This window comes from Schistocerca gregaria, chromosome 6 (assembly GCF_023897955.1).
Source record: "Schistocerca gregaria isolate iqSchGreg1 chromosome 6, iqSchGreg1.2, whole genome shotgun sequence".
Lineage (NCBI taxonomy): Eukaryota > Metazoa > Arthropoda > Insecta > Orthoptera > Acrididae > Schistocerca > Schistocerca gregaria.
This window is the reverse complement of record NC_064925.1, coordinates 384,385,156-384,412,584: the sequence shown is the minus strand read 5'-3', so window position 1 is coordinate 384,412,584 and position 27,429 is coordinate 384,385,156. Positions and strand designations below refer to the sequence as shown.

At 42.9% G+C, this 27,429-nt stretch overlaps 1 protein-coding gene across 1 annotated transcript in view; it reads left to right on the top strand.

The window, feature by feature from the left end:
* LOC126278891 (uncharacterized) overlaps positions 1 to 23,448 on the top strand; it is a 201,259-nt gene extending 177,811 nt beyond the window's left edge. Inside the window, exons 5-6 of the mRNA XM_049979166.1 lie at positions 25 to 277; positions 23,107 to 23,448. Coding sequence (XP_049835123.1) covers positions 25 to 277; positions 23,107 to 23,347 — 494 coding nt within the window. The 3' untranslated portion in view covers positions 23,348 to 23,448. The remainder of the gene's footprint in view (positions 1 to 24; positions 278 to 23,106) is intronic.
* Positions 23,449 to 27,429: the final 3,981 nt, after the last annotated feature.

Here is a 27,429-nt window from a genome sequence, read left to right as displayed (position 1 = left end):
GTGAGGCGCGCCTGGTGCCCGCAGGCCCGCGAGACGAGTCGACGATAAAGAACCACTTCGCGCCGCGTGCGTTCCGGGTGCAGCCTAAGGACATGTACGTGCCGCCGAGCGACGCCGAGAAGCTGCTGGCGCGCAAGCGCTACGGCGTGTGGACGGCGACGGCGCGCTTCACGGCAGTGCCCACGATGCGGCTGCTGCTGCAGCAGTACCGCGACCCCAAGGTGCCCGCGCCCGGCGCTTACGAGCCCGACCTGCCGCCGCTCAAACCCAAGCGCAGGTACGATACACCACGTGCCCTACTGACACAACCGGTATTTTCTGAGACTTGGCATTTTTTTTCTTTATTGTTATTTTCAAACCTTGCACAAACCTATCTACGCCGCTCTTGAGCCATAGAAAAGCAGAAAACAGATAACATGTAGACAGATACACAGAAAATATGAATATGAAAAAACAAATGACACACATAATAATAATAACGAAGGCATTCGAACTGAAGACACTGAATAGCACAAGCAAGTGCAACCGCACACGAAGACATAATGAGTACACTGTCGAATGATGGAGGACTCTCAAGAGACACAATTGCACTGGAAAGGAGAAACACTGCACAGAAAACTTTGACGACGATCTTCGACGCACTTCACACACTATTGCACGAAAAAAGGGGGGACCTACTTCATGGAATAGGGGAGGGAATGACGGAGGTGTGGAGAACGCCAGTGGGGGAGAAGAAGTGAGGGGGAGGGGAGAGGGTAGAGTAGGGTGTGTAAGCCCAGGGGGGAGGAGAGGGAGACAGGAGGGGGAAGGAAGTTAGGAGGGAGAGAAGGGAAAGAGGGATCCCTGGAGGAAAAGCTAATGAGGAGGAAGTGGAGGATCAAATCTGGAAGGAGGGGTAGATCGAGGGGATGAGGGCATCATGCGGAAGGGGGAGTTGGTGGAAGCCACCTTGGGCAGGGGTATGGAGGGTGGCAAGATGGAGAGTGAGTGGGATGTAGGAGTACAGACGCGGCATTGGATTGGAATGGGAAAGGACAGGAGAGACAAGCGGGTGAGTTGGATCAAGTTTACGGAAGGTGTAAAGGATCTGTATACGTTCAAGGAAGAGGAGGAGGTGTGGGAAAGGAATTAAGTCATAGAGGATCTGCATGGGGGATGGGAGGTAGATGTGATAGGTAAGGTGGAGTGCATGGCGTTTGAGGATTTGAAGGAACTTGTAGTAGGTAGGAGATGCGAAAATCCAGGCGGGATGGGCATAACAGAGGATGGGGCGGATGAGGGATTTATAGATGTGGAGGACAGTGGAGGAGTCCAAACCACATGTGTGGCCGGAGAGGAATTTGAGGAGGCAGAGGAGGGAGTGTGCCTTCGCTTGGACTGCCCCGAGATGGAGGGTCCAGGGAAGGTGGCGGTCAAGGGTGACGCCAAGGTACTTGAGGGTGGGGGTGTGGTTGATAGGATGGCCGTAGATAGTGATATAAAAATCAAGGAGACGGAAGGAAGGGGTGGTGTTGTCTACAATGATTTCCTGGGTTTTGGAAGGATTGACCTTGAGCAGCCACTGGTTACACAAAGCGGTGAACCGGTCTAGATGGAATTGGAGAAGGTGCTGGGAGCGGTGTAGGTTGGGGGCGAGGGCAAGGAAGGCGGTGCCATCGGCGTATTGGAGAAGGTGTATGGGGGGTAGAAGGCGGCGGCATGTCCGCCATATGAAGAACGTAGAGAAGAGGGGAGACGACGGAACCTTGGGGCACTCCGGCGGAGGGGTGGAAGTTGCAGGAATCTGTGTAGTGGATGGTGACATTGGAAGGACGTTGAGAAAGGAAGGAGGCGATCAGACGGATGTAGTTAACAGGGAGGGCGAGGGTTTGGAGCTTGGAGAGGAGACTGGAATGCCATACACAGTCGTAGACACTTTAAAGGTCGAAAGAGATGAAGATGGTGGAGCGATGGGAATTTAGTTGTTTCGGATGAGGTGAGTCAGGTGGAGGAGACCATCTGCAGAAAAGGATGGTCGAAAGCCACATTGGGTAGAGGGAAGGAGGCAGTGCAGATAGAGGTGCAGGTGGACGCATCAGGTGAGGATGGAGACTTGGCAAAAGAATTCGATTGTGCATTTCTCAGTGTTCTCCCAGGGAGTACAAGTATAATGATGTCTCAGATCTTGCATGTAGCTCATTTCTATCCTGTATACGACGGGCGTTTAGTACATAATGCAACACATTTTTCTCGGCCTATTTCTGTCGAAAAAATGCTGAATTCGTCGTGAGACGTAGTGGAATATTCCTGCTTCAGCCCCTATAGCTTCATAAAGTTCTGACAGATGGCGGCGCTATACGTAAGCTCCAAAATGGCTTCTCTGACGGAGGTGCTTTCCAGGCGGAGAGCTCTCACTGAGATTCTTTTGGCGGAAAACCAGAGCAATACAAATATTCATAGCTGCTTGAAGAACGTCTAAAGAAACCTGGAAGCGGGCTAAAGTACGGTGAGTCACTAGACGACAAGTTCACCCAGATGTGTCCGATTTCCTGCTTGCTGTCTGGCCGCACACTGCTGTGACTCCTGCAATGTTGGAACGTGCGGACACTCTCATTTGAAGTGATTGATGGATGACAATGAAACACCTCGCTGCTCAGCTGGACATCTCTATTTGTAGTGCTGACACACTCGTCCACCAGTTGGAATACTCAAAGGCGTGTGCCCGCTGGGTTCGTCAGCACCTAACAGAAGACTATAAGGAGCATCTGTGCGAAATTGCTTGCATGCTGCAAGGCTGATCGTGAAAATTTTTTGTCGAAATTGTCAGAGGCGATGAAACATGGTTTTATCACTTCAAACCAGAAACAAAGCAGCAATCCATGGAGTGGCGCCACCACTTTTCTACCACAGAAATATTTCAAAGTCACACCCCCAGCTGGCAAAGACAGGCGACTGTCTTCTAGGACTCTGAAGGGATTATTCTGTTTGCTGTTCTCCCTGTCGTGCAACGACCAACTCTGGCGTGTATCGTGATACCCTCAGGAAATTGAAGAACCAACTTCAGTACGTTCGCCGACACAATAAAAGCAAAACAAACTACTTCTTGTCCATGACAACCCAAGGCGTCACACAAGGATGTGCAACAGACAGGAGTTCGCAAAACATCCTCATCCACCGTGCTGTCTGGATATCACACCTTCCGACTTCCACCTGTTTGGCGCAGTGGCGGATGCCCTCAGTTGGAAGCTGTATGTAGACGGTGGGGACGTTATTGACGCAGCAACATGTTGGCTCTGACGTCGACCAGTAGAATGACACAACGCGGGCGTACAGGCCTTCCCAATAAGGTAGCGTAAATCCGTTTCACTGAACGGAGATTCTGCTGGAAAATAGGGCTTTGTAGCCAGAAGAGTCTTAAATAATATGGTATATTCAAACCCCAATAAAACCAAACTGCCTCAGAGGAGAAGTATGATGCATTACTTATTGAACGCTCCTCATAACTAAAAGGATGCAGAGAGTTACTGTAAGAATTACCGGGAAACAGTGTCTTCAGATAGGGGAATAGTCACTAAAGATATACTGCAGGTAGCGATATTGGGCACAGTTTTGTTCTTCTTGTAAATAAATGATCTTACTATTTTGATGGAAACCGTCATTGTGAGAAGAGCATGTATGAAAACACAGGTTCGTTCTTACGATAAAGTAAGAACAGTAACAAGACACTGTTAATAATGCTATTTGTTAATAAAATAGCGGCCTAATTAGCTTTGAACGGACAGGCTCATCATAAAGCAACAGTCCACATTTAAAATTACTCATATCCTATGCTGTGTAAATGATCTGTCACCACGTGTTCAAGAAGCAGTAGTAGTACTCTTTGCTGACACGCCAAGTATTAAAATAAAAAATGGGTATGAGCGAATGGAATCGTTTGCCGGGAGGCCCCTATACGGGGAAGATCGGCCGTCAAGTTCAGGTCTTATTTCTTTCGACGCCACGTTGGGCGACTTGCGCGCCGGCCATGAGGATGAAATTATCATGAAGACAACACAAAGCCCAGTCCCCAAGCGGAGAAAATCTCCAACCCGGCCGGGAATCGAACCCGGGCCCACTTGCATGAGAGGCGAGCACACTACCACCAAGCTAAGCACGCGGACAGTATTAAAATAAAGCACAATGGACTAACTTCAACACCAGAAAATGTAACTGTAATTTCCTTTTTCTGCGAGAACGACCTTTGATAGCAGAAGCCCAAAAGCAGGTACCGCTCCACCCACCCACCCACCCACACACACACACACACACACACACACACACAAACACTCACATACACGCACACACACACCGCGAGTTGTTTTGTGTATAGTCTGACTAAACTAACACATCGTACTATTTTTCATTCATGTTTCGTATTATACAAAACCGTCTTAGAGATGCTCTGATATTATGGTGGCAGATATCTTGTTTGTGACTGGATTTCATCCCATCCAAAAGGATGCAGAGAGTCGCAGTGAAAAACACAAGAGTGTACACAGCGAAACAGCAACTTCAGAATGGGGAATAACCAGTACAGGTGCACCACGGGAATCCGTATTTGATCCACTTATGTTCATGTTATAAATACATCAGCCTTCATCATTTACATAATGTGTCCCATTTCCGTTAGGGCTGTGGCTATGAAAAATAAGTCACGGAATATGTTCACAAAATCTCTGTATTTATAACAGTATTTGTAACTGAATCAACACACAACCGAGAACGTTTTAAGTGTGTTTTGAAACTGTCACTGTAGTCTTTTTTTGAAATTACATCTAGTACTACAGCATATTTTTTTCTTTCTTGTCCATAACTGCGTAGTAGCGGTGTCCTTTCACCACCAACTTCAATTTGGGGAATAACGAAGGGTCAGCTGGGGCCAAATGCGGCGAATAGGGTGGATGATCGAGGAATGTGATCCGTTTGCTGGCGGAAAACGCGCACAATCGTCGTTTAATAGGATGGGGCGTTGTCATGGGTGACCGCCCAGGAACCTACCTCAGCATTCGGGTCGAATTCGACGAATTCTCAACCACAAACACAAAAATTAACACATAACCTGATGTTGCATCGCTGCTCATCACCATTTTCCTACGAGTGTCAGACACGTGGTATTACATCCACGACCAGAACGCCAGCTGCAGCGATGCTCGCGCATTGACCTTGTGATGTCCGGAATTTAAAAAAAAAGGGAGGGTGTTAATTTTTTTGTTTTTTGTTTTTGTTGTAAGGAAAGAAAGAAAAAAAGGGTGAATAAAGGTGAAGGGAAGTGGTTCTATTTTTACTGGAATGAACTTATTGATGGACATCACAAAAATTTATTTTACCTATTTTTTTTTTTTTACTCATCGAAGAAGACAACACAACACATATAAAAGAAATCATCACACTAATATTATCCACAGAATGATCGTTTCACAAGACACTTTCTAGCTCGACTGACTCTTAAGACTGCACAAGACTCGACAGACTCTACTCTCTCTCTGGACCACAGCCTCTTCACGTCCCTCTGGACCAGAGATTTCAACTCTGATTAGCACGCCGATTATTTAATTAATCGTACAGCCGCTGGGCGCGCGCTTGGCGCGTCATTTAAATGGGGTTAAACGCACACCGCGAGAGGCGTGGGCTAGCGGTGTCTTACAGGTATCGCCACAACCTTCTACATAGCTCTTGTTCAAACTTCAAGGACTGTAACACAGCAGCTGGCCGCAAGATAGCATCGCAGTTTGGAATTTCACACAAGCAGTCCTAACGGTACTGGGAGGCACCGTGTATAGCATAGTAGTTTTCATCATATTACAATCTTTTTTATTCGTTAGAGATTACAGATTTTTAATCACACCATTTACTACAATCTAACTTGTAGAGTAAAATATGTTAAACAGCCATTTCCGGTCAAAATACAACTACATAAAAACTATGCGTATTGACATTAATGTGCAACCTTTGCAAGGAATCTAGGTTATATAATCAAATTGGGGGACTGCTTGCACAAATTAACAAAGCTACTACTTCGTCACATATTCTAAACCGAGATTATGTGATTGGTTGGAAATATTCTATTTTCCTCCTTACGACAAATGACGAAAGCGTTTCACAATGAAGTAGCAACCAGTAATCGTCTTCAGAATGAAAGCAGTGGCTGTATTCGGTGACGTAATGTTCCCATAGCGCTGTCAACACAGATATCAGTGTAGCAGGTTGACAATGCAACAGTAACATCTCCACTTGCCGGATGACCATTGGCTGGGCGAAGCTGGTTTTCCCTTACGTGTTTTGTTGTAAGGAATAAAAATTTACAAAGAGTTTACATTGGTACCCAAAATATAAAATTATAGTAGTCATAAGATAAAAATACAGAGTGATTTTACTAAAGTATGTCAAACTGCAGAAAAGGGCAGGTGATCTGGAGGTATGACTGGGAATACGTTCCAAAGGATGTATACCCACCTGAAGGTAGAGTTCAAAGATGTTTACAGTTTAGGTTTTTATGATTGAAAGCAGACATGAGAAAACACCAACTCAGTGAGACTCTTCAGTCTCCACTAGTGTTTTAGCACCACACTCAAGAGGGAAATGATCTGGAGGACGATCACAAAACATTCACTAATCCTTGACACCACTAAAGGCACCTCTTCCAGAAGGAAAGACAGGGTCAACCGCAGAAAGTGTGCAGGTATGTCTCGTCTGTGAGGTGTTGTGAAGTAATGACTGGTCCCAGCAGGCAGTCGCCAATAGTTCCCGTCCATACATTGAGGACAAACTACGGTTAGCGGTTTCCTGGCACCATACTGTGGGGATCCTCCGTTGACCACAGTCGGGTGTTGTCAAGGTTGACGATACCGCCACTCGTAAGGATAGCCCATTTATGCAAAGAATATATGGTGGTGGTGGCCTGCACAATGAACGAGAGACAATACTGTCGTCCAGAAAGCAAGTCCATAGGCAATACAGCCTGCACGAGTCATAAGTGATGTGGATAGTGACAGTTGTGGTGAAGAGTGTTCCACACTCCACGCTGGTGTGTCACCTGCCTGGTGCTGATGAAGAGGTCACTGCGGAAGAACTTTTAAATCCTTTTTCAAATGGGTGTACCTCCCTAGGAAGCCATTTCTGGCGATATATCCTTGCGACCTTTATTGCACCTTAGCCCCTTAGCGATCGTTCCCTGCATTTTGTCCCACTTATTAAAGTCACGGTCTATGTGGTTCATTTATTTAGGACAATGTGTAGTAATCTTGTGTCCTCGGAATCTTTTGCGGTGGCATGCTTCAATAAAATGTTCTCGGTTTACAAGTTGCGTCATTTCGAAAGAAGCACTCTAGCTTTCCACAGCTATCTCCACCTTCGTCATCAGGAATTGAAATCGCTGACTTACAGGGGTGGCAAGACTTCTGCTTACATAGATGTAATGACAGCTCTGGAACCAGAAAGGGCCAGAGTGGAAGGTTCCAGAAGCTACCATTACATATTTACAGGGTGAGTCAGGAGGAAAGGTACATGCATTGAGACGCGATAGTATTAATGATTCCGAACAAAAAACTTCATATGTACATATGCCCTATTACGAATGGTTTCCGAGATAGAAGACGTTAAACATCACTTTTGTACGTCTTCCTTTACTAGCTCGAAAATCCCACACTTCAACGAAAACGTGTCTCAGTACTCAATTATACTAAATTAAATTAGCTACTAAAAAGGTCCTATTTATTTTTTGTCTATGACTAACAGTTTGCGCGAAGAGATCGCGAGACTATTGAAAGTCTCACACGACGAGCGTGCGCTGTAGCGTAGGTACTTTTGGTAGGGCAGTTTCAGGTAGTTTTCCGACTTGATTTACCACAAGCGTACTGTATCAAAATGTCCGTCGCAACTTCCTCTATTCTACTGTGGTACGTTGTTAACAATGACAATGAATAATACAGGAAATAAATAGAAATATACAGTAAAAGTGTTCTATCTCGGAAACCGTTCGGAATACGGCATATGTCCACAACATGTTGTTTGTTCAGAATCACTAATGCTGTTGTTGTTGTTGTTGTTGTGGTCTTCAGTCCTGAGACTGGTTTGATGCAGCTCTCCATGCTACTCTATCCTGTGCAAGCTTCTTCATCTCACAGTACCTACTGCAACCTACATCCTTCTGAATCTGCTTAGTGTATTCATCTCTTGGTTTCCCTCTACGATTTTTACCCTCCACGCTGCCCTCCAATACTAAATTGGTGATCCCTTGATGCCTCAGAATATGTCCTACCAACCGATCCCTTCTTCTGGTCAAGTTGTGCCACAAACTTCTCCACAATCCTATTCAATACTTCCTCATTAGTTATGTGACCTACCCATCTAATCTTCAGCATCCTTCTGTAGCACCACATTTCGAAAGCTTCTATTCTCTTCGTGTCCACGTTTCACTTCCATACATGGCTACACTACATACAAACACTTTCAGAAACGACTTCCTCACAATTAAATCAATACGCCATGTTAACAAATTTCTCTTCTTCAGAAACGTTTTCCTAGCCATTGTCAGTCTACATTTTATATCCTCTCTACTTCGACCATCATCAGTTATTTTGTTCCCCAAATAGCAAAACTCCTTTACTACTTTAAGTGTCTTATTTCCTAATCTAATTCCCTCAGCATCACCCAACTTAATTCGACTGCATTCCATTATGCTTGTTTTGCTTTTGTTGATGTTCATCTTATATCCTCCTTTCAAGACACTGTCCATTCAATTCAACTGCTCTTCCAAGTCCTTTGCTGTCTCTGACAGAATTACAATGTCATCGGCGAACCTCAAAGTTTTTATTTCTTCTCCATGGATTTTAATACCTACTCCAAATTTTTCTTTTGTTTCCTTTACTGCTTGCTCAATATACAGATTGAATAACATCGGGGAGAGGCTACAACCCTGTCTCACTCCCTTCCCAAACACTGCTTCCCTTTCATGCCCCTCGACTCTTATGACTGCCATCTGGTTTCTGTACAAATTGTAAATAGCCTTTCGCTCCCTGTATTTTACTCCTGCCACCTTCAGAATTTGAAAGAGAGTATTCCAGTCAACATTGTCAAAAGCTTTCTCTAAGTCTACAAATGCTAGAAACGTAGGTTTGCCTTTCCTAAATCTTTCTTCTAAGATAAGGCATAAGGTCAGTATTGCCTCACGTGTTCCAATATTTCTACGGAATCCAAACTGATCTTCCCCGAGGTCGGCTTCTACTAGTTTTTCCATTCGTCTGTAAAGAATACGTGTTAGTATTTTGCAGTTGTGGCTTATTAAACTGATGGTTCGGTAATTTTCACATCTGTCAACACCTGCTTTCTTTGGGACTGGAATTATTATATTCTTCTTGAAGTCTGAGGGTATTTCGCCTGCTTCATACATCTTGCTCACCAGATGGTAGAGTTTTGTCAGGACTGGCTCTCCCAAGGCCGTCAGTAGTTCCAATGGAATTTTGTCTACTCCGGGGGCCTTGTTTCGACTCAGGTCTTTCAGTGCTCTGTCAAATTCTTCACGCAGTATCGTATCTCCAATTTCATCTTCATCTACATCCTCTTCCATTTCCATAATATTGTCCTCAAGTACGTCGCCCTTGTATAGACCCTCTATATACTGCTTTCACCTTTCTACCTTCCCCTCTTTGCTTAGAACTGGGTTTCCATCTGAGCTCTTGATGTTCATACAAGTGGTTCTCTTGTCTCCAAAGGTCTCTCTAATTTTCCTGTAGGCAGTATCTGTCTTACCCCTAGTGAGATTAGCCTCTACATCCTTACGTTTGTCCTCTAGCCATCCCTGCTTAACCATTTTGCATTTCCTGTCGATCTCATTTTTGAGACGTTTGTATTCCTTTTTGCCTGCTTCATTTACTGCATTTTTATATTTTCTCCTTTCATCAATTAAATTCAATATTTCTTCTGTTACCCAAGGATTTATACTAGTCCTCGTCTTTTTACCTACTTGTTCCTCTGCTGCCTTCACTACTTCATCCCTTAAATCTACCCATTCTATTCTTCTTCTACTGTATTTCTTTCCCCCATTCCTGTCAATTGTTCCCTTATGCTCTCCCTGAAACTCTGTACAACCTCTGGTTCTTTCAGTTTATCTAGGTCACACCTCCTTAAATGCCCACCTTTTTACAGTTTCTTCAGTTTTAATCTACAGGTCATAACCAATAGATTGTGGTCAGAGTCCACATCTGCCCCTGGAATTGTCTTACAATTTAAAACCTGGTTGTGCCAGAAACTCCTCCTCAACTCTATTCAATATCTACTCATTAGTTATGTGATCTACCCATCTAACCTTCAGCATCTGTGTCTTACCATTATATAATCTATCTGATACCTTTTAGTATCTCCAGGGTTCTTCCATGTATACAACCTTCTTTCATGATTCTTAAACCAAGTGTTAGCTATGATTAACTTGTGCTCTGTGCAAAATCCTACCAGGCGACTTCGTCTTTCATTTCTTAGCCCCAATCCATATTCACCTACTACGTTTCCTTCTCTCCCTTTTCCTACACTAATGCTATCACCCGTCAAAACACGCACCTTTCCTCCTGACTTACCCCGTATAAGCAGAACACGTTGTCAATCCTGGCAGTTATTGGTTTCAACTCATGATGACTATGGCGGAGACAGCTGTCTAAAGCTCGAGTGTTTTATTCGGAATGACGCACCTTGTAAACCGAGACGACTTTATTGGAATGGTACTCTTATCAGACTAATCAGCAATAAATTTCTAGCGCTCTCTCTTCTTGTTTACGCTTCAGTATGCAAAGATATGCCTTCCTATCCGCACATATTAGCAGGGTACTATCCTGTTGTAGTTGACTTTCTGTACTTGTTTATTCGAGTGCTATATCCACCCGCAGCCGCGTAAATATACCACGGACGTGCTGTGTTGCATTCCACCTTGTGAGTAGTTTATGTGACACTTCTTTTGAGGTCCGTGTTTCCGTACTGAGGTGAGGAAGAAAAAACACTCGTTTTGTACTAATCCTGTTAACTGCATAGCAATTCCGGGTTTCTCCTCTGTTCAATTCCGGGTTTCTCCTCTGTTCATCGTGTATTTCCACCTCCTCGAATGCGTCAAGTAATTCATCTTCTCCCTTGGGTGCAGAATTTTCAAACCATTCTTTATGTTTCCACTGCCTTAGCCTACGTTTTCGAAATGGGCACCATACGTAGGTTTTCCGACTTTTGTCTTTGTGCTCTTTGTGGCGTATTATAAAGTTTCTTTTGAGTTCAGAAAATCTCACGTGTTAGTAAACTCTTTGTAATACCTCTGTGACGAAGCCGTGGCTTCACTGGTTTCACACGGAGAAGGGGCAATGTATCAATTTTCTTAACAGTAGCTTCTCAGCACAACCTACGCTGCAACATCCTTGCTTTTCAGATTATTTCTGTCCATCCTGTGTAAGTGATCTAGCCGAAAGCTTACGAGCTTACGAGCTTTCGGCTAGGTCAGCTACACGGGGTGGATAGAAATAATTTTAAAAGCTTTTAAGGATGTTGCAGCGTAGGTTGTGCTGAGAAGTTACTGTCAAAAAAAATGGATACATTGCCCCGTCTCCGAGTTGATAAGCATTGAAGTTAGCCAATTAGGCCGTTGCCCGTAAATTCGAGAGGCACGTCAGATACTATTAGCATCAGTTGTTCTCATAGCTAGATGATGGTGCACGAGACTGTTCAGCATTTGGCTCGACTTCGATCCTTACTGCCGTCCCATATCCAACTTTTGTATCGCTGTCTTGTTCGGTATGCTCTGATCAAGGTGAGGGGGTGGGGGGGTCGGGGGGGGGGGGGGGGGGGGAGGACAGACCGGGATATCTGCTACGGAGGCCAATTTCACGGGGCGTCAGATTCATAATCTTGACGAAGCGCCTTAGTATCCAGCGCATGTCGGTCTATCGATCATTCATATGGTTTTGAAACGCATCGCAGTCGATTTTTGAACACATTCTGTGTTGAAACTTCCTGGCAGATTATAACTGTGTGCCAGACCGAGATTCTAACTCGGGACCTTTGCCTTTCGAGGGCAAATGCTCTGTCGGTAGAGCACTTGCCCGCGAAAGACAAACATCTCAGCGCACACCCCGCTGCAGTGTGGAAATCTGATTCTGGAAACATTCCGAGTTGATTCCTGAACGGATCATAAGTTGTTTTTGAATGTGTGCATAGTGTACGTGATGCCTCTGCAAGGGAAGTCCCCGTCGCGTCTAGAAATAAAAAACTTTCTCGCATACAAAAGGGGACGTAGCCATACGGGCTGTGCCGAATAAACCTGAACAGGTGAATGCCAATCGCTGTTTGTTTATGCGGTTGACAGGATGCGCAAATGATCAGCATTGTTACAGTTATTAGCTAAATTCATAGATTCGGTCTAGAAGAGTGGAAATAAACGAATAACAGGAATAACAGGTAAGAAAGTTTACATATTAATCTTCTCAGTGTATCCAGGAAATGAAATTTTGACAGGAAATTTTTGCCACGTCGCTACACTACAAAGGGCCAGTTGTACAGTCCCCGGTTAGCAGCCCCTTAAGTTCTGTTCACGGAATAGCGTGAAAACGTGTTGTACGAACACTTAATAGCGCCTAACCAGTGAATAAATACGAGATAATTAACTGATGATTCTGGCAGGGTTAGTGAAGTTAACCGAAGAATAAGTTTTGTCAAAGGCAGGAATAGTTACAGAATTAGTGGTGGCAAGATTGTTTGTTAGAATGAGGAAGAAGAAGAAACGGGGACACCACACAAATGATACGAAAGAATACGACGATTCCAAATTTATACAAAAATTTCTTTCTACTACTTTTCGATCTCATGCCTGAGGGAGTGGAGCGTGTGAATGAAATGTGGGACTCTTTCCTGATGTAAGACTTTTTGCTTGTTGTAGGACTAATAGGCATCGGATATTGGTACATCGTGAATTCATTTATGTAAATGAAGTACATAAAAATTATCACTTGAGCCAAATGTGTACGGGGTGGTGGCAGGAAGGGCATCCGGCCACCCTTAAACATTAACCTGCCAAATCCGATTAACGACGGCTGACCCTGCGGGACAAGGCTCAAGCGATAGATAGAACTGGTCTAGCTGTTTCCCCAACTTAAATCCCATCTATAACCTTTAGGATGCGTCGGGGAGACGTATTGCAGCAAGGCCATATGCATCAGCGACGATCCAGCAGTTGATAAGCGCGTTGGTGGAGGAATGGAACACCTACCACAAAAACTCCTTAACAACTTTGTGGTCAGCATGGATGCATCTTCCAGAGCATGCCCTGCCGTCTGTGGTGGCCACTCACCATATTAAAAACCATGTCTCGGCCTTTTCGTATTGTCCAGAAGACAATCATTAATCACAATGACTTCAGTGTAATTATTGTCTTTGAATAAAAGTGTTATTTCTGTTCGTATCATTGCGTATTCCTTTCAGTTACCTCCTGTGCTGTAGTGTGCTGTAGCAGTTCTTTCTATGTGTGGTCAACCTTTCATCGAGCTATGTTATTTGGCAGCACCACATCACGCAAAAGTTACTTTCACTCCTAACCCAGTGTATATTCGGACCATTTGCCGTTGCTACGTACCACCTGAGCATATTGGCAGGAGTCAACTTCAGATCTATAGAATGAAAGACAGTTTATACGTACATATTAGAAAAACATGTAATGCAAAGATAAAAGTTGCTATGTAGAACTCATTAATATACTGGGTGATCAAAAAGCCAGTATAAATTTGAAAACTTAATAAACCATGGAATAATGTAGATAGAGAGGTAAAATTGGCACACATGCTTGGAATGACATGGGGTTTTATAAGCATCCAAAAAAAAAGTTCACAAAATTTCCGACAGATGACGCTGGACAGCAAAACGTCAGTAACTGCGCATGAAAATCGTGTATAAAAGGAGCTGTAATGAGAGAAAGAATCAGAAGCGCCAGCAGTCGCAGCATGTTGACTGAAAAGGGCTTTTAGTGAAGCTGTATGATCAGAATGGGGAATGTGCTAGTTCAGCGTTACGATCTTATCGCCATAGGAAGGGGATTCGAACGGGTAAAGGTCCGTTGACAAATGCAGATGTGGCGAGAATGATTTCGAACTTCGAAGACACGGGTTGTTTAGACGATAGACCCCGTCGTGGCCGACCGAGCATAAGGCGTAATGCTGCTGAGACAGTTCAGGAAGAAGTGGAGACTGTAGCGGGTTCGTCTATGCGCGGGGAAGTCAGCGCTCGTGCAGTCGCACGTCGCACCGGCATTCCATACACTACTGTTTGGTTGGCACTTAGGCGTACCCTCCGATACTATCCGAACAAAATCTATCAGCATCATGAACTGTTACCTGGCGATTTAGTGAAGCGGAGGGCATTTGCGGTGTGGGCGTTTCAAAAGAAGGCGGAAGATGACGATTGGTTGAGTAACGTGTTGTGGACCGACGAAGCTCATTTCACGCTCCGAGGGTCTTTCAACGCCCACAACTGCAGAATTTGGGCTACCGAAAATCCTAGAACTGTCGTGGAAACTCCATTGCACGACGAGAAAGTCATGGTATGGGTTGGATTTACCACATCTACCGTTATCGGGCCTTTTTTCTTCGAAGAAATCCGTGATTCTGGTTTTGTAACTGTTACCGTGACGGGTGAGAGGTACGCCGATATGTTACAGAATCGCATCATCCCCAGCCTGGCTGATAAACACCTGCTGGAACGCACGATGGTTATGCAGGATGGCGCTCCACCCCATGTTGCTAGACGCGTGAAAGATCTCTTGCGCGCGTCGTTTGGTGATGATCGTGTGCTCAGCCGCCGTTTCCGTCATGCTTGGCCTCCCAGGTACCCAGACCTCAGTCCGTGCGATTATTGGCTTTGGGGTTACCTGAAGTCGCAAGTGTATCGTGATCGACCGACATCTCTAGGGATACTGAAAGACAACATCCGACTTCACTATAACTCCGGACATGCTTTACAGTGTTGTTCACAACATTATTCCTCGTCTACAGTTATTGTTGAGGAATGATGGTGGACATATTGAGCATTTCCTGTAAAGAACATCATCTTTGCTTTGTCTTACTTTGTTATGCTAATTACTGCTATTCTGATCAGACGAAGCGCCATCTGTCAAACATTTTTTGATCTTTTGTCTTTTTTTTTGTTCTAATAAAATCCCATGTCATTCCAGGTATGTATGTCAATTTGTACCTCTCTATCCACATTATTCCGTGATTTATTCAGTTTTCAAATTTATACTGACTTTTTGATCACCCGGTACATACTAGAAAGATTACTGGCAAATGCATTTCATTCCTAAGCTTTGTGCTGTCCTACGTACCCCATCATCCCAAAAAATTTCGAGACTGGTTTAACAAAAAATATAGACAACTTGAGATAGTGGATTTTGGGGTACACTGAATGAGTTTTTCGATAAAAAAATCGATTTTTGGGTAAATGCATTTTCGAAAAATTTAGACTCTCCCGTTTAATACTATGTATAAAATATTTGAATGACGTGAATAGAACTATTTTACATAATTTTTTAAAATCATTTTGACACACGATATTCCGCAACATGTATATGAGACGCGAAATATACCTGATAATATAGACAGCCTTGCCAGAGATATAATTGAGCACAAGAGAGTTAGCTTTTTTGTTGGCTACACTGCTAGATAGTTGACATTAGATTCTGCACCATTTGTATTGTTTCCTTTGTGAGTACATCCATGACATTGTTGTGAAAGTCGTATGTGGAGAAGTCATTGAGTTTTCTTTCCATCAACATGCCAAGACCTAGTCTGAAGGTATTTAGAAAGCGTGTACATTGGCACAAGAAAGTAAAGTGTACTAAAAATTCGTCTGATTCATCTTCATCAGTATCTGATGTCCCAGTAGCGACTAACCTCAACACTGGTAGTGATACATTGAGTGATGCTGCTGCCACTACAGTGGAAAGTGCTCCAAGAAGAAAACTAGCTAGAATTGAAGAAGAATACAAGAAATTAAATGCTGGGTCTATAAAATATGAGGTAATTAATGTCTCTTTATTATCAGACGTTTTGGAGAACAATGTGTGCTGCAAACAATGTGGAAAATGTGGTGTTTCATTGAAAACAATCTTACATGTAGGACTTACTTGTGAATTAGAGTTGATGTGCAATTATTGCAAACACAGTGTTACTTTCTTCAATTCCTCACATGTCGCTGCAGATACAGGTAAACTATACGATATAAACATTGGACTGGTTTATGGATTACGGTGTATAGGAAAGGGCAGGGTTGCAGGTGTCATGTTGTGTGGTGTGATGAACCTCCCTCCTCCACCTTCAAAATTTAACAAACACATAATTGCAATAGGCTCTGCTGAAGAAGATGTGGCACAGGAAAACATGAAAGATGCTGTTGAGGAAGCAGTTGTTGAAAATAATAATAGCAGAGACTTGTCCATAGCTTTTGACGGAAGCTGGCAGAAGAGAAGCCACACATCTCTGAATGGTGTAGTAACAGCTACAAGTGTGGACACTGGTAAAGTAGTTGATGTGGCAATACTTTCCAAGCATTGCAGATGCAAGGAGAAAATGAAAAATAAACATGAAGAGGAGTGCATAGCAAATTACTATGGGTCAAGTGGTGGTATGGAAGTTGCTGGTGTAAGAAGTATTTATCAATGCTCAGTAAAATGGTACAACGTTAGATACATAAATTGTCTTGGAGATGGTGAGTCAAAGGCTTTCAAAGAAATTGACGAACTGAGACCCTATGGTAACGATGTGAAAATTTCCAAATTGTAGTGTGTTGGCCATGTTCAGAAAAGGATGGGATCAAGACTTCGACGGCTCAAGGCTAGCATGAAAGGCAAGAAATTGAGCGATGGAAAAACTTTAGATGGGAAAAATAGACTGACAGATGCTGCAGTAGATCATATTCAGAAGTGCTGTGGTCTAGCAATAAGACAGAATACAGCAGATGCAGAATTAATGAGAAGAGCAGCCTGGGCTCTGTTTTTTCATACAGCTTCAAACAATGAGAATCCCCAACATGGGCTATGTCCAAAAGGGAGACGATAGTTTGTGCAAGTACAACAGAGACACGGTAACTAAGAAACAATACAATCACCCTCATCACCTGCCACCTGCCACCTGCCATAATGGATGAAATAAAACCAATATTCGAGACCTCGCACATATTAGTCTACCAAAGAAATGTCTTCATGTCCGGACACAAAATCCAAATGAGTGTGTGAACCATGTGATATGGAATAGACTATCTAAAATTGTGTTTGTGCGTATAAACACACTTCACTTTGGCGTTTATGATGCTGTTTCATCATTCAATCAGGGCAATATAACAAAGTGCAAAGTTCTGCAGAAGTTGGGGCTCTGTGTAGGACTACGAACTACTTCAGCTATGCTTCGTTTGGACAAGGAACGGCTCAGGTCTTCAGATAATGCCATAAAAGTATATTCAAAGATGGCTAGACAGCAGAGCCATCAAGAGGAAGCTGTTGGACGATTCTGATAATACAAGCTATGGAGCAGGCTTGTACTGAAGTAAAAACTTTGAAGCTAATTTCCTATAATTTTAGTTTTTTGTGTATAAGGTACATTTTCTCAGGGCCTATTTATAGTAGAAAGATGAAATTTTCTGTAGTTGTTCCTTAAGACCTTCTAATATATCTGAATTAAAATATATGTGGAATCTTTTGTATTAACGGATGTAAATTTTAAAATATTTGTTAAAATGTATAACTTTTTTTAACATTTACAAAAAATAAAATATCTGAAAAACTATACATTATTTTTTCAAAATTAATAATTCAGCATAAAAGCAGAACACATCTCTGCATTCTGTGAAAAAATCATGAGTATCGTCCAAATAACAAATGAGGAAATGTACCTAACTTTTAGCTCAATTTAATATTGTAAGCATAGGGCGTTCCGTATACCCTTAATGCTTAATATGACTGTGAGATAGCGACCATTCTGGCTGTAGATGCTCACGAACAACCTTACCCTCATGTTATCCATAAACCTCCCGTAATTTGAAAGTGAGTCGGCAGTCATGAAATGATATTTCGAGGCTCTCCAACGGCATTTGCTATCTCACGCTATGACATCAGCTTCTATTGTGCCAAAATTATCCGTGTCACAGATTTTGGTAACAACTTCGCTAAGTATTTCTACTGGTACCGAAGTGCGACTACTGAACGCCCACCTTTGTTAAACTCCAATCTTCAGGAATTACCATTTCACATCAACGTAATAGAAGGAAAGGACGTTTGGGTTTAACGCCCCGTCGACATCGAGTTCATTAGAGACGGAGTACAAGTTCGGATCGTGTCAAGGATGGGGAAGGAAATCAGCCGTACCCTTTCAAAGAAACCATACCGGTATTTGTCTGAAGAGATTTAAGGAAATTACGGAAAATCTAAATCTGGGAGGCCGAACGCGAGTTTTAACCGTCGTCCTCCTGAATGCGAGTCCAGTGCGCTAACCACTGCGCCATCTCCCTCGGTTCTCACAATCGTGTCAAGCTGATGTACTGAGGTAATTGTTACGGCAAGTTACGTCTTCCTGTACCGTTACTCGGAGGTTACGTTGCAAGATGTCCCTGACCCAACATTCTCTCTGTGATCAGCTCACTGTTTAGGCTGCTGTCGTTTGAATTAACAGTGCAGTACTTGACTGGACTGCAATCGTATTAGTATTCAGAAGTTATTTCAGAATTGTTGTTTTCGTTTTCCAGTGGAGTATCGTTGTTTGAAACTCTGGTGTCTGATGGCAGTGACGCCGGCTCATAACGCAGCTGGTACCCGGGTAGAGGAAGGGTATCGTGATGGGCTGTGGTGTAGTTCGCCAGAGAGTGGCTGTCGGAAGGACGTGGCAGTGTGATGGATGGCCATGTACCGCGTCGACTCGGCGCGCCAGCCAACGTACGTACACTGACGTTACGGTGGGAATCCGCTTCTGTTGCCGGACGCAGTATAACGCTTAGCTCGTGTTACTGTTAATGTACTCATCTCAATAGCCATTACGGCTACGCATTTTTCTTGTTGTGGATTGACTTTAAGTGATGGATACATTGCGATATGCCAAGTCTTTACTCGTTCCCACGTAATAACCGTTACCTTCTTTTCCCAATTTCCCGGTCGACGTCTTGTTTTCTCTTGGCATTGTGGTCCTGTTATGCAGTGCCACGTATTTAACCGCGGACTTTGTTTCCGACTGCAGTGGAGCGAGGGCTATATGAGAGCTTCTACATTTAAATAATTCACTACGATATCACAAAAAATTGTGATGTTGATTAGGGTTCCTGGTCACGTCGGTCTGACGGGAAATGAAGCTGCAGACGCTGCTGCCAAAGCTGCAATCCTCCTACATCAGTCTGCTAGCTCTTCCACCCTTCCACTGATGAACTACAGCAGTATTATGGGATGTCCATTAGAAATAATACTGAGAATTTCTTGAAAATGAAGCAGGCAGTATGGTTACCTTCTTCCACAGACTGTCATCTGATGAAAAACCAATACACCACCTTTGCCCTCCTGGACCTCATTCATGGTGCAATTACCGCAATGCCTAGTACTCAAACAGTCCATACAGCCATAAACATTCTATCCCAGCAGCAGTCGTGGATAACATAAAACCTATTTAGAGAGACCTGGCAAACCCTGAATTACTGAAGAAGTGTCTGCATGGTCAAACTCAAAATCCCAGTGAGTCGTTCAGTAATCTTATATGAACTCGCTTACCAAACAATATTTTTGTTGGAAAGAAGACACTAAAGTGGGATGGCGGCGGAGAGGGGGGGGGGGGGGGGCAGTGATGCTGTTACTCCTTTTAATGATGGTAGTCCAGAAGGAAGAAAAACTTGGAGAAAGATCGAGGATGATATACTGTATGGTGTAGTGTGCTTCTGAGTGACGAAAATAAAAAATTAAGCATATATTAAGTGAGTTACAGTCTTTTGAAACTTTAGAAACCGTTCCTGAAAATTTACATTTTCCGTTCCGTTTTTCCCTAAATCTCAGGAACCACATCGAGTATAGCATTAAAATTTTCAGGGAGTAATAACGTACATGTCCTGAGTCTACTGAACTAAAAGAAGAACATAATGTTATGTATAATTAAAATTATTAAGGATAATGTACAAAAAAGTGCACAAAATTTTAACTGTGTAATTAAAAAATTGTATTTCCGAGAGCAGTGGCTAAGATGCAATTATTATAGTTTAGTAGACTCAGAACATTCAGTTTAACATCCTGTGAAAGTGTCATATCAATGGCAACAGTGGTTCCTGACATACAGGGAATCCAAGTCACTAAACTTACCATTGTCGGAATAGCGCGTTCCAACTCCCCTTAAACACATTTGCTACCTGTGGCTCATCACTTATGGCCCTTCCATTTAATTCAATAGAAATGTTATCTTGTTCTTTGGCCAATTGAGCTGTCCCTCGTTTCGCTACATTCTACACAGCCTTAAGCCTGTTCCCGGAACCGCTGATTTCTGACATAATGTGTATGTTCCATGATATTCTTGTAATTTTTCTTAGTAATTTTGAGTAGTTTTTTTAGTGTCTAACTAGTGCAGAATCCCTATTTGTTCATACCGAAAGATACGTTGTCCTTTTCCTTTCACAACATACTTTAGTTCCTCTAGTGATCATGGATAGCTGTTAAATGTCCTTTCTGATTAGCTCATGCAGAAAGCTATTTTCAAATAATGATACTAATTTATCGTGGAATAGATTAAATTTTAGGTTAGCATTTGCTTCTTTATAAATTTCATCGCAAGTCATCTCTTATAAACTAGTCTTAAAACATTGGTCCTGGAGTTACTAATTATTCTAATTGACTTCCACTGAGGAGTATCAATACTGTAAGGCACTATGTTATACTGTACGTACTGTAGTACACCCCTACCTCCCAATTGTAGCTACAGACTCTGCACTAATGACGTTTCGTTTCAATCAACGGCAGCCTGCTCAGCTTAGTGTTCACATGTCTTACAGCAATGGTAAGCCAGAGCTGACCATGCAGCAGTAGAGCCTACACAAAAGTAACGTTTTTGTGTGTAGTTGCCACTCCAATTTAATCCAGGTCGCTCCTAATTAATTGCTGTCCTTATCCAAGCTATTCCCCCGCTTGATTTTGAAAATGAAAATGCCTTGTCGCATCATATTTTGGGGTATCTCATCCGTGAGAAAGACATTGATGCGCAGAACGGGATACTAAGGATAATGTGTGTTGTACCCTCTAGAACCTCTTGTAGCCAACACCCCCACAGGAAATTTACTTTTATGAACTTGGTTGTCAACAATCCAAGTTAGAAAAGAACGGTAACATTCACGAACAGAATACAGGAAGAGTAAATGAGTTATACTACCTGTCACTCAGCACATAGAAAGGAGTGAGGTATTGAGCCTTAAAAATCTTTGACCGCGTACTCGATGATGTACAGAATCTAGTAGATAATAAAATTGACGTGAAACAAACCGAAATCATACGTGCCTGACAAATTATTCTTCACAGAGTAGCTTCTTAATGCACAATAATATGGCATTTGTGTCTGCTTGTATTTTTATAGAGAGAGAGAGAGAGAGAGAGAGAGAGAGAGAGAGAGAGTGCAAATTACTGAAAGTATTTCACTATAAATGAATGTGAGTTTAAAAAAACCTGTGGCAAGCATGTTTATGGTTACAATGCTGCCATATTTCTCTACCTCTTCCACTACTCCTGCTGGTGCTCATAGTTTAGATCTAGTTGCCTTCAATCTGTTTTCATTGTTGTACTTGTCAACACTATTTGTAACTGTCTACACTATATATGTCACAATAATTTCTAAATGTTAAATTCCGTGTTAGTTAACATATAAAATGCTTATCTAATTGATGTAACGCAATATATGTATGTAGAATGTATGGTAAGATGTTCAGGGCCTGGTGACCAAAACTTTGCCACCTTAATAAGAATACAAGTAAATGAAATAAATACTTTTCCCTGAGGAAAATCCTTCTAAAACAAAAGAGGTGGACTGGAATTTTTAGTCAACTGGTATGAGATGGCAGATGAAGAAAACCTAAGATGCTATGTAACCAAGACGGTGGGCATTTGAAAATAATGGAATCCTTCCAAGATGGAGAGTTTCCCAATTTTCCGTCATGTTGATATATGCCCTTGTAAACGGTCAAACTTGTTTGTCAGATTTGTGTTTGCATCCACAGGTTTGTCAAATAAGAACACAGAAGAACCAACAATATTTGTCACTTTTGAAACAAGCGCCGTATAGTCGCGAAGTATTTTTGACATTAGTGGGAAAAGAACGAGATGCAATGTAGGATACAAACGTTGAATCTTTTAAATCTGCCGCCGGCCAGAGTGGCCGAGCGGTTCTAGGCGCAACAGTCTGGAACCGTGCGACTGCTAAGGTCGCAGGTTCGAATCCTGCCTCGGGCATGGATGTATGTGATGTCCTTCGGTTAGTTAGGTTTAAGTAGTACTAAGTTCCAGGGGACTCATGAGCTCAGAAGTTAAGTCCCATAGTGGTCAGAGCCATTCTTTTAAAATCTGGTAACTGACAATTCCTCAAACTTTATGTATTTGTCAAGTTATCTGTGCTGCTCTGCTGATGAGTTTCTCAAACATAGCCTGTGTTTGAAGAGAGTGACAAAAATTTTGTTTGACAACAACCCCTTTGACAAACAAGTTCGAGCTATGCTCATATCTTTGCCAACCAATAGCCAGTTGCTTACAAGATTATTATCTACGGATTAAAGATAGTCTAGCAAGCAACTGGCTTGACAGACGCATGAATGAACGGCCGAACTTGTTTGTCAAACGAGCTGTCAAACAAAATTTTTGTCACATTCATCAAATATAGTCTATGTTTGACAAACACACCAGTGCCGACAATTTGGCAAACACGTGAAGTTTGACGAATTGTTGGATCGTCACTGGGGCCTTAACATAACCACACAGGTTTTCTCTTCTCTTATCTCACACAGTACTTGACTTTAAATTCCTGTTTGTCAGGCTCGTTTTAGAAGGGGCCACCGTGCACAGCTCGTCTCCCGCTCTCTGTTGTGCAGGCCGCGGTTTCGGTGCCGGCCGGAGCAGGTGTTCCGCGCCGAGGCGACGGGGGTCGCGTTCGGCGCTTCCCGCTCGCTGCAGCAGCGGCCGGCGGCCGGCGTCATCAAGCCCGGACCTGGACCCGGGCGCTACCCGCGCCTCCCGCCCACCATCCGCGACATTTCCTACCACAGCGTCTTCCTCAGCCGCACCCAGCGCAACCCCTTCCCCATGCCCGAGCGCATGGACATCTACGTCTGACCCTCCCACCAAATCCCAGTGCCCAGAGTGCCAGTTAGCGTCGTAGTTATTTTTCCTAGAGCTCTCCGTCCCGTCCCGTACCGTGTCAATAAAGTAACTACTCGAACGATTTGAGAATCTATCTCTTTTATACACTAAAGCAGAATTGTCAAAGGAAGACGCCTGTCGGTTTCAATGGGCTAGACGCGCTTGTATTGTATTGTGTGTTAACCGGGGATCTACAAACGACGGAGAGGCTCCATCCCCAACGCAGCCGCAATGGTCCACACCCCCACGACGACTACCGCAGTCCACTTCACCCCTCCGCCGTCCCACGCCGAACCCATGGTTGTTGTGCGGTTCGGCCCCCGGTCGACCCCCCCAGGGAACGTCTCACACCAGACGACTGTAATCCCTATGTTTGTGTGGTAGAGTAATGGTGGTGTACGCGTACGTGGAGAACTTGTTTGCGCAGCAATCGCCGACATAGTGTAACTGAGACGGAATAAGGGGAACCAGCCCGCATTCGCCGAGGCAGTTGGAAAACCACCTAAAAACCATCCACAGACTGGCCGGTTCACCGGACCTCGACACAAATCCGCCGGGCAGATTCGTGCCGGGGATCAGGCGCTCCTTCACACCCGGAAAGCCTTGCGTTAGGGGCTGGCCCCTAGACGCGCTTGCTTCACGCACTTACACCAGTCAATCGACTAACACTATTCTGAGAGCATTTTTGTCATATGACGACATGGTTGGAGACCGTGGCTGTTATTTGAAGACAAATTTTGATGATGTTGAGACAGCAACCAGCCACAAATTTATTTTAAGTTTCTTTATTCAAAAGGTACCGTTACCGGTTTCGAATCATTACAGTTCATTATCAGACGGCCTTCATGCTTTCATTAAAAGATGTGGTGCTTTCTTGATTGGTTAGTTGTCCTAAAATATAAATAATACATAGTTATAAGCACGTCACACAGATGGTTGCGTAACAGATTTGCATTGGGATGTGACTTACCTGAAATGTCGTCCAACAGATGATGTTTGTAGTTTTTCGCCACATTCTTATCGTTGCACACATAAACTTGTATAATTGAGTGCTTCAGATTTGTCACTGAATACATTTCCACCACATTCCTAACGTCGCACACTTAAATTTTTATCACTGAGCACTTCATATTAGTCACAGAACAGACTTCTAAGACGCACCGCAGGTTTTGATAGATACAAAGTGTTTACAAACATATGAGTGCCAAAGATGTTATGATATATCGTAACATTATAAAGATGACCCATGTTTGGAAAACGATCATATATTCACTTACGTAACTCTGCACCAGTAAAGACAGACATTGATTTTGTGAATAAGAGAGAATACTGCTACACTAATTATGAAGACTTTCCATGTCAAAGATTTCTTTGCCGGCCAGTGTGGCCGTGCGGTTCTAGGCGCTTCAGTCTGGAACCGAGTGACCGCTACGGTCGCAGATTCGAATCCTGCCTGGGACATGGATGTGTATGATGTCCTTAGGTTAGTTAGGTTTAAGTAGTTCTGAGTTCTAGGGGACTGATGACCTCAGATGTTAAGTCCCATAGTGCTCAGAGCCATTTGAACCATTTTGAAAGATTTATTTAAATTATATATATATATATATATATATATATATATATATATATATATATATATATGGGTAAGACAGTACACTATTTATTTACATTTAGCATCATGAGAATTGTAGTAACATATAAATTTGCTACATTTATATGTTTCTACAATCCTCATGATACTAAATGAAAATAAATAATGTACTGTCTTACACACACACACATATATATATATATATATATATATATATATATATATATATATATATATATATATAACATCTTTATAATTAGTGTAGCAGTATGTTATAATATTCACAAAATCAATGTCTCTCTGTACTGGCGTTTCATTTATATATGTTATTATATAAATTTATGTGTGCAACGGTAAGAATGTGGCGAAAACTACGATCATCATCTATTTGACGAAAAATATGAAATTAAATGCTCCAAACCGACATTTCACGTAAGTCACATCCCAATGCATATCTGTTACGCAACCATCTGTGTGGCGTACTTATAATTATGTATTATTTATATTTTAGGTCAACTAACCAATAAAAAAAGCACCACACGTACTAATGAAAGCATTAAAGCAGTCTGACGATGAACTGTAATGATTCGAAACGGGTAACGGTACCTTTTGAATAAAGAAACTTAAAATAAATTTGTGGCTGGTTGCTGTCTAAACACCATCAACTGCTCTGAATAGTTGGCGAGGTGTAGCAATAGCTGCGAGCTGCGCGCGAGGGAGAGAGGAGGGACTGCAAAGCGAGAGGAAGGGTGCGCACCACGTACCTTAAAACTATTACACACCCAATGAATTAGCAGTTGCAAATAAGGACTACTGAACTGAGTGACGACAATGAAAATTTGTGGCGGAACAGGACTCGAACCCAGAGTTCCCGCATATCACGAGCGGTCGCCTTCCCTGCGGCTATCCGTGCACGACAGATAGTTAGAACTGAACTTCCATATATCTTGAACCATGCGTCTACGACCTGTACTCGTACATCCATTACGTATATTCCCGTACAGGTCAAACACTGTACTTGAAAGCCGCTTGTCCAGTATCGACAGATAAATACGATATTGCAGTGCCTGTGTTATTAAGATTACGATGCAAAGTTCCTTTCAACATTCATGCATGTCACAACACATGAAGTGTGATATCGTATTTATCTGTCGATACCGCGCAAGCGACGTTCAAGTAAAACGTCTGACCTGTACGGGAATAAACACAATGGATGTACGAATATAGGTCATAGGCGTATGGTTGACGGCATATGGAAGTGCCGGTCGGTGTGCCCGAGCGGTTCTAGGCGCTTCAGTCTGGAACCGCGCGAGCGCTACGGTCGCAGGTTCGAATCCTGCCTCGGGCATGGATGTGTGTGATGTCCTTAGGTTAGTTAGGTTTAAGTAGTTCTAAATTCTAGGGGACTGACGACCTCAGATGTTAAGTTCCATAGTGCTCAGAAACATTTGAACCATATGGAAGTTCGCGTCTGCCCGTAAGTGGTGCAGGGAGAGCCAAATGGTGTGCCGGCACGGTAGCTTGGCATGTTCGTCGGAGGGTTAACTGCCCTCTGTAATAAAAAAAAAGCTGAGAAAACGGATCAACGATTAACTTGAACAAGTGTCATGTGGCGTCCACCCCGACCAATGGAACGAACAATAATGAACGAAATGAGATCAGGAAAAAAAATTGTAAAGTGTCCCCTCGCTGTAAGCGACAAATCTGGGTTCCATTCCCGGTCTGGCACAAAGTTTCACTATCGTCATTCCATTCTACAGATGGTGGTAGTCCTTATTCGCAACTACTAATTCATTTGATGTGTTTCGTAACGTCTGTGGTCGTCGCAGTGCCTGTTCATTTGGACATGCATACGTATCCAAAGGAACTTCGTATCGTAATCAGAGTAACACAGGCACTGCAATACCGTATTAAAAATACTAGGACGTGAAACGTCACATATCTGTGTCAGTGTCCTGTGAGATGTCAGTGCCCCTTACATCATACCTCTCACTGCCAATAGTGCTGTTGGCCAGCACATTGACAATGAATTGTTCTTTCATCCAGTCAATAGCTATCCCTCGAAGAATTTAAGGTCGTGACTAAAACTAGAGGCCTACTTGACCTAGTAATCCGAAACTGTTCTCTTAAATTTCAGATGAACCACCTAACGCGAATCCAACAGTCTACTTTCATAAATATTGTTTCACTGTAGCTCATATTAGATCGGTAGCATTTAAATAAGATTTAAGCAAGGAGGCAAGGACAGCATCAATTTTAAATATTTCCAATCTTTCCTTGCTGATTTTAACAAGAGAGTATAGTTCACTTTTTATATAGCTTCATGAAACAAAATATACTTTCATGAAAGCCATTCATTTCGTTCAACGTTCCGAAAAGAAAAGGGAGGATATAGACAACTTTAACGTTACGACAAACATGATCACAATATTTCGTCCCAGATTTAAATATTAACGACACATTT